Below are 8,871 nucleotides of genomic sequence, written 5' to 3'. Positions count from 1 at the left end.
AAAAGGCAGAGCTGGGCACAAACCCTATCCTCTGACGGGCTGCTGACTCTTTGTGATATGGCTTTTCTTTTTTTTTTTCCTTTGCACTGATCCACTGTAAGTAGCGCTGTGTAATTTTATCCAGCCTGTACTTTTAGTTCACACAAGACTGATACCTTGCCTGCCTCCTTTGTATCAATTGGTCGGGATCTGTCTATTGTTGCAAGGGGAGGGGGGGGGGGGCTGTTATTTCAGTGCAGTTGAGCACCACTATTTCTTCTAAACTCATAAAATTCAGAAGGCATCACGTTGGGAGATGATAAAACCCTGAGCGCTGCTACTAATCCATGAACCTGTGGCCTTCCTTGACATCTATTTACTTAGAAGATCAAGACAAGACAGATAAAAGGTCAGATAACACTTCCAATGTCTCATGCATCAGGGTAGTGTGACTTGCTACTTAGAGAGCTGCTAACAAGACTTCTTTAATGGGACCACTTGTGACATTTGCTTCCAGCCTTCCAGCCTTCAGTATTTCGGCCATGCCACAATGGTTATAATCTGGATCTTGTTGCTCAGTTGTTTCGATCTTGGTCGGCAGGTATCCTGGGCTAAGGGTTTGTCTGGTACTGCTAAAGCGCCTTGCGCCAGAGGAAAACTGTGCGACCCCAGGCTGAGAAGAGATGCGGGAGGACGTGGAGGGGTTTATGAACACCTTGGAGGAGCACCCCGGCACCGGAAGCTTTATTGTGCGACTAAGTATCACCTACAGATACATCTGAATGGCAAAATTAATGGAACGCTCGAGAAGAACAGCATCTTCAGTAAGTGCGATTGTGGAATGATTTTATATATGTATATATATATATATATATATATATATATATATATATATATATATATATATATATATATATATTTATATTAGTAGAGTGTAAATAGTCATATAATTACAATATACGTTCTTTATGTGTAATTTAAATATAAACGCTTGATACAGCATGTGTAGCATCCCCCCTCCGTAAGGCTGTGCCTTTTATTGTATTTGTCTTCTATTACATACATTGATTTTTGACCTTTCCAATAACTATTGATTTTAAATGTTCAGCGTTACCCTCTACATCCTAGGTTCTCATCCTGTGCTATGTGTACTCCAGAGATTACACACCATATCTCTAGGGGGTACTCACACTGTCCTCATAGCCTTGGAGGTACCTTGATATAATAATTTGAGTAGCGGGTTCTTGGCTTAGGAACGTTGAGAAACACTACTCCGAATGACTGGTATTCTATAACGACACTGGAAATGATAATCTAGTGCCATCTCTATTACCTGGAGTTGACAGATAAGACAGCAATAGACACAATGACAATCATGAAGAATTCACTAATAAACCACAATCATCATTAAGTCTATGGTATTGAAAGATTATTTTATTGGTCAGAACAAGTATAGTATTTGTTTCAAGTGTCCCCCTATATTTTATACAATTGATACACATGAATGATATTTGTAAAATTGTAACAATTTTCGACATATAGAATCAATTTTCGCTGTTGAGTGTATGTCCCTTTAATGTTTAGGGTTTCAATAGTAAAACATATGGCCAGCTGTGGTTATATCCTTGACTGGAAGGATTATGAGGAGCTTTCTTGTGAGGTCTAGACATAGAAATAACTATATTCTTGATTAATAGAGAGACATTTAGAGAGTCTCTTTTTCATGTTGTCTCTTATTTCATCCATAAGATGTAGGAATGAATGAGCTGGTGAAGCATTATCTCCCTCTCACCGTGCCTTTCTCTGAATAAACCTGGAGGGAAAGGATGTACCTTCATCCCTCAGCTGGTTCTCCTAACATGTCATTTGTTTAAGAGCAGATAAGCTGTGTTTTTTGTGAAAAAAAGGCAGTCGACTGGAACAATAGATTAGTCTAGCATGCTGTTACTACATTCACAGAGTTTTGTCCACCGTCTTGGCTCTTCTGAAAGCCCCTTGTCAAAATGCTCAAAAGGCAGGATAAAGTCTATGCTGTTAAGCTCAGTTGTTACATCCCCACTGTGGGCAATAAATTATATACAGATGCAGCAGAGCTGAGTTTGTCTCTTGGTACAACACACAAGTGATATCACAATGTGTAGGACTACAGATAAACCTACTGTCTTATCCTAAACCAGTGAGTCATCCCTATGCATTGACAAACAGTTAGATGACAAATTCAGCTCTGCTACATTTGCATGGTCATGTGATTTCATGCTAATATTGGATCCTACATAGTTCAAATTCCAGATCAGTACAAATCTGTAGTGTTTTATGAGTTTATATATTTCTAGTAACAGACTACAGTTAAAAACGTAATATTTAATCGTCTATATACCGAAGCCACGTATAAGATATATGCATAAATGTAATTAATATATAATTATATTAATATATTATAGCTCTTATGATATATAGATGATAATATAACAGTAATGTAGACCTTAGTGTAAAATTCTTATTCAAGTCCATATAAATTACAAAAAGTGACGTAATGAGTGACACAATATGGTAATGTAAGAAAATACTTCTACATTGATCCAGAAATATAGATCAAGCTCAGCTCAGGCAGGTTTGATATCCCACAACAATCGATTCTCCACATTTGGACATGCTTTTTAAATAGCTGCAGAAACATGATGAACCAGTGCCTGTAACAAATTACAAGGTGATCTCCCCTAGGAGGCCTTGCTGCAACAATATACAAGACCCTCTGGCACTGAATACGTTCAGGTCTAGCTAAAGCTTCTTATACTCAATAAAACAAATTAACTGTGCCGCCTATTTGTTGTCATGCATTATCCTAACATTGGGGATTTTCAAGATTAAACCTGACTCCTTTGCCCCATCGATCTAAGTGTGCCACTAATACCCTGCAAAATATTGCATTTGTTTTTCTAATCCCCAAAAACTTTTAAAACGTTTATACTTTTCCTTTGATGGCAAACAGAGATTAGGAAACCTCAAAGGTTCAGGGAGGAGTGAGGGGAAAACTACTATTTCCTAAATGGAAACTCGTCCTAGTGACTGCTTTTAAAGATATTATAGTTACATGGATAACAGAATGAATAGTCACCCAAAAGATATCATTTATCTACCATTACATGATATGAAGGGCTAGGGATAACCTCCAAATTTAAGAAAATTGAAACTCATTTAGTGGATAGTACAATAATAATTGTGCATTAGAAACAAAACAAGCTGGGTCCACAAATGTATTCAATGATCTAAATAAATTGATTAACTGATGACAAATTGACACTTGATATCAATTATTAAAAAAACCAAAAACCACATGTACCATAAAAAATTAAATTAAACAAATTCCCCCGTGAGGAAAAAAACTACCCTTTGGGATGAGTCACAGTTTTCTCTCTACTAAAAATTAATGGTAAACAAAATTAATATCAATATATAATTTTTTCTTATGAATTTAAAAATAACCATACAAAAAAACACATGCACCATGAAAACTTTTTATCTACCTATACATTTGCCTTTTGAGGAAATAAATTGACCCTCTGGGCTAAGTTATGGTCAGTTTTTTTCCCAGTTAAATTAATGGTTAAAAAAAGTTAAAAACTAATGCAAACTGATCTCATTTTGTGCATCAGTTGTCAAATCCTTCACCCATTGACCTCGATGTTACAAAAAATAAAATAAAAATGATCACCATGGATTGTGATGGAACATGTTTTTTGCAGAAACTTTTTAGGCACGTTTTTGCTCTACAATTGGTGATAAATTGATTGTAGTTTTTCAATCCATTTTAAAAACAAAAAATTCAAAACTTATTCCCAAAAAAGGGTAATTTTTTTTATATTCCCATTAAACTAAATGAGGGAAAAACAACAAATCTGTCATGATCCATTTTTTTTCACCATTGAGGACAATGGTAACTGATTGAAAAACACATGGAACAGCTGATCACAACTTATCATGCCTGATCTCATTTTGTACATCAGTTGCCCACTCCATTACCCTATTGACTTCAATACAAAAGAACAAATCATGATGGATTATGTTTTATTTTATTTTTACTAGAAGAACAGCATGGGATCTGTTCATATTGGTTTTTTTTGTTTGTTTTTTCTTTTACCTTCTCATCGGTGCAGAGCCCTATAATAATTAGTGGGACCCATTGATTGATCTGTTCTTTTACCAAAAAAAAAAACAAAAACAAACAAACATTTTATACAAAATACAAAAAAAATCAATAAAAAAATTACGAAAAATTAACAAAAAATTATTAAATCAGATAATTTCATAGGTTTATGGAGTTTATAAATATATAATACAGTAACTAAAAGGAAAATGTGTGAACAGAGCCTGGGGGAAAATTTTGGGTTTACAAAAAAAATAAATATTTATTCTAGAACTAATGCAAAATGAAACACTTTGGAATTATTTTAAAACTTGTAGAAGTGTAAAGGATCTATTATTATAATATTTATTATTTTACCAAATGTAAAACAATTTTTAAAAAATGTAAGGAAAAATAAAACGGTGTAAATCCAGGTTAAAAAATAAAAATGGCATTAGCTAAAAATCTTCTGGGAATATGTGTACACAATAATACATTAACTCCCACTCAATAGAGATACCTTCATACGTGGGAACTTGCAAGAGGTTATGCTTGAGTTGAGAGGGATTAAATAATGTGTTTTGTTTATTTCAAGGTATTCTAGAAATAACCGCGGTGGATGTGGGAATTGTCGCCATCAAAGGACTGTTCTCTGGGAGATACCTGGCTATGAACAAAAGAGGGAGACTCTACGCCTCAGTGAGTACTCTGAAATGCACAAACACCTTTTACTCCTAGAAGCTAAATCCTAGGAACCAACATCTTTACTTTTGCAACAGTAGCTCTGCCTGCATCATCTTGTGTTTGTTTTACTTCTCTCGGCTACAAGGGAGGCTTCAGGTTGGCTGAGAGGAGATGTAGTAATCCACGGAAATCCAAAAACACACAGAACCATTACACATGACAGAACTTCCTAAGGATCTAATATGTCATGTTTATTTTACAGACACTGCACTGGCAAAAGACCCTCACCATTTATACAACCCGAAAACGTTTGGATTTAACACTTCCCTTTTAACTTGGAGACAAAGACATCAAACTAGTGACATATCCTTATCCACATCCTAGGGGGGCAGAGTCATTTCTTATGTTATATATATATATATATATATATATATATATATATATATATATATATATATATATATGTATACTATTGCCACCTTTTACATTTAAATCGGTCATGAATTTTTTTACCCACAAATACCTCTACCTAAGGGACCAGTATTACCATAGAGGCAGCCCTTGCAGCTGCTATGGGGGCCCTTGGAGAAAAGGGGGCCCAGCCCTGGTTGGATACTTGCTTTTTGCTATTGGGTGGAGATGCAGGACTCCTTTCTACAGGGGAACTGCATTGTTAACAAGCAAGGGGGTAAGAAATTGGGCCAAGGGTCGTTGAAACCAAGACCTTCTGACCTGTCTGCCAAAACTGGGGGGAATCAGTTTGATTGTTATAGGGACCCTTCCCATTTTGTATGCCACTTAGTGCAACTCTTGTCCACAGATTGTTCCTGGTATTGAATCTCAGCCCAGTTACTTAAATTAGGTTGAGCTGCAATACTGGGCACAGCCCATGGACAAAAGTGGCGCTGTTTCTGTAAAGGTGGACTGTTTGCTGCTCTTATACAACTCCTTCAGCTACTAATCAGTATAAATGGGGTAAATTATAAATAATACAGAAAGTCACTAGAATAATGTGCAGTAGCCAAAAGCTAATAGAATATGTATTGTCATTCTCTCCTAGAAGCATGTACTGTAGTACGACCGTGGCATAAAAATTGAGGGCACACAGTGATCAAACACGGGCCAATAAAGTAATATGGACATCATATTCGTGATCCCCACAACATTGGTCCCAAATGTGCAGTGGACATCAGGGTACTGTAAGAGTTCTTAGACTAGTTCCTAAAAAACGGTAGATTATTTAGGGCAGAAACCATCACTAAGAACCTCTATGGACACCATGTTGTTGAGGCAAAGCTGACGTATCACATGTGAACAGAAGCTCTGCCTTGACTGAAAACCCATCGTAAAATAGAGTGATTACTCAAACCGTGACTGATCGGTTTATTTAGTCATCCTATCTGTTTATTGATATAAGGTAACATGAGCTGTCGATCTTCGGTATCTTATCAGCTTCTAATGCCTTAGGATGTCCAACGTGGGAACTACTGATGCCCTTCTGTAGAGGAGGATGTTACTTTGTAGAGTAGTAGTAAAAAATTACTATGTCCTCATGTATTATATAAAGTTTCATACACTGAGGTTTGCATTAGAGCCCTGAGTTTTCAAACAGCAAAACAATGGGCCATAAGAAACGACACTCTTATATTGAGGTGACCATAGACATAACCAATATTTTGATATGTTCCACTTGGACACTGGTCAGTACATTGCACAAATAGATGGATATTTCCAGAGATGACAATGGTTTGCCATGTGTATTGCAAATATCCCATATGTACCCTGGAGCTATAAATATTTGCCATAGATATAAAGATCATCATCATAGGGGTTGCCTCATTAGAGGATTAGAGGATTAGAGGGGGTCCCTAGTTAGGACCTCTATTAGTCACCTGGAGAAGAGAGGAGCTACAAAAAAAGGCTTTCTCTGGAGGACCTGGCACGCCTGTGCATTACATGAATGGCTTATTGACTTAAATAGAATGTAATACTTAGTTTCACCTCTGGTGGTGCTGCAGGGGAATTTAACACTTGCTACCAGGTTCCCCCTCATATTACAGCTGATCGATGGCGATCGCAACAGCAGAAAAAGCATTTGATCAGCCTATTTTTGGGAGTCCCTTCTATCGAAATGGTATTGTGCAAAGTGGACAAGACCTTTAATGATGTAGTTGATGTATTTTAAAGGGTAAACAAAAAAAGCCCTCTTTCATCTAAAATATCTTCCTGGTGCCCTAATAGCTCTAAATGTGCTAAATAAATGGCCTCTCATTGTGAAAAATCAAGGGGCTGGAAAATATCCTTTCAAACATATTCCAGCCATTCAGCAGAGCCAGGAGGGGTCATGTGATCTCCTTCCCGGCAACTCTGACTCCATCGACATGGAGGTATCATTGTTTCTAAACTTTTGGGAGGAAAAGGGGGCTTGCCGTCTTTTGGCCCCTTTGGACCAGCTTGGTTAAAGACCTGTACATGTGCCCTAATGTAAAGACATTAGTGAATGTAGAATGGACATTGTTCTTTCCTTCCCACTCATTTATGTTCATGTTCTATTTTAGGAGACCTACAATCCCGAATGTGAGTTTGTAGAGAGGATCCATGAACTTGGATATAATACATATGCATCCCGATTACACAGGACAATTCCAAATGGAGCTGGAACAAAACGCAAGGCCAGTGCGGAAAAACTCTGGTATTTGTCTATCAATGGCAAAGGACGACCTAGAAGAGGTTTTAAGACACGGAGGACTCAAAAATCTTCCCTTTTCCTACCAAGAGTCCTGGACAACAAAGACCATGACGCTGTGAGGTTATTTCACACAAACGTAAAGCATAGAGAAAGTATTCCAAAGTCACAGAAAAACAATGGAAGACACAGAAGAGGACAATAAGTAGACTTGAATTATGAAGGAAAGTCTTCTCGATCTTTTATAAACAAGGCTTCTGTACTCTTGAACTTCGACAGCTGTTACTTTTTGTAGAGCTTATAATGGATTACCTCACTTCTAGGACTATGTATTCCATTGGTCTATTCATGGGACATGGATACTAAATAATTTATTCTTGTGCCTGCTAACATGGTGGACCCATATTAGTGGTCATTGGCCAGTATGATATACATCTTAATACTGTTTTCCGTTTGCACTAACCAGTGCCTATCATAAGACGTGCTTTTGAATGTGACTGTACTCTAGGTTCATCCAAGAGAAGGACCAATATTTAGCTGATAAAATTGTACCTGAATCCTGGTCACTTTTGGCAAAGGAACACTCTTTGATACCCTAATACAGTGATCCCTCAATTAGAAAGCCACCTTTAGAAAGTGAACCCCTTTTTCCAAAGGTGTATTATTTTCTTCTGTCTTACAGTGCACTACACAGATAGTAGCATATATACGGTTCACTTTATACTACATGTGTAGAATGTCACTGGTAGATCCCTCTACGCTCCTCCACCAACGTCTTCTCTACCTCCACAAAGGGTCTTCCAAGGCCAAGCCATTGATCACCTTAACCCTCTCTCTTGGCCCCTAAGAGAATTTATGATCAACCGCTGCTGTAGAGCTGTGGTACCAACAAGTACATCAATGATTGGTTGTTTGTACCAGCTAAACACTTTGGCCATCATTGTAGACCTTCAGTTTATGATGGTTAAGAGCCATTGTGAAGTGAAATAACTATAGAGCAGAGGGATTGTAAAAAGATGGATGACTGTATATACAGTATACATGCTAGGAACAAGTGGAACTACTGAGTTGTGAGGTATTTATATGTCATTCTTCAATCAGGTCACATGTTCTTCATAAATTGGCTCAACCCATTAATTGTCTTCCTTTATTATAATTAAGAGACAGGTTCTCTGCAAGTGTTGTTATTATTACTTTTATTTTTTTCAAAAAGTCTTTCCTGATCTGATACATAATGTCGGGACACCACCATTTAGACAGTTGTTCGGTCTACCTCACATTCCATTGGAAGACTGTGTCTGCTTATTATGCGGCCCTATTATGCTAATATACAACTACAAGGGGTATTTCCAGTAAGTCACTAACATTAGATATTGGAAACGAAGTTAAGGGTTGTACA

General features: G+C 37.2%; 1 protein-coding gene across 1 annotated transcript; it reads left to right on the top strand.

The window, feature by feature from the left end:
* Positions 1-311: 311 nt before the first annotated feature.
* On the top strand, positions 312-8,091 carry FGF3 (fibroblast growth factor 3). The gene is made up of 3 exons (XM_075837036.1): positions 312-803; positions 4,698-4,801; positions 7,345-8,091. Exons 1-3 carry the CDS (start codon positions 530-532, stop codon positions 7,675-7,677), a joined length of 711 nt encoding a protein of 236 aa, XP_075693151.1. The 5' UTR covers positions 312-529; the 3' UTR covers positions 7,678-8,091.
* The last annotated feature ends 780 nt before the right edge of the window (positions 8,092-8,871 follow it).

This window comes from Rhinoderma darwinii, chromosome 9, assembly GCF_050947455.1.
Source record: "Rhinoderma darwinii isolate aRhiDar2 chromosome 9, aRhiDar2.hap1, whole genome shotgun sequence".
Taxonomy (NCBI): Eukaryota; Metazoa; Chordata; class Amphibia; order Anura; family Rhinodermatidae; genus Rhinoderma; species Rhinoderma darwinii.
The sequence above is the reverse complement of the archived record's forward strand: the minus strand, read 5'-3'. Positions and strand labels throughout refer to the sequence as shown.

Excerpts from the sequence above, each read along its gene's own strand:
- FGF3 (XM_075837036.1), top strand. The coding sequence starts at position 530 with ATGGTTATAATCTGGATCTTGTTGCTCAGTTGTTTCGATCTTGGTCGG. Across the intron at positions 804-4,697 it reads CGAGAAGAACAGCATCTTCA|GTATTCTAGAAATAACCGCG; the intron begins GTAAGTGCGATT and ends GTTTATTTCAAG. Across the intron at positions 4,802-7,344 it reads GAGGGAGACTCTACGCCTCA|GAGACCTACAATCCCGAATG; the intron begins GTGAGTACTCTG and ends GTTCTATTTTAG.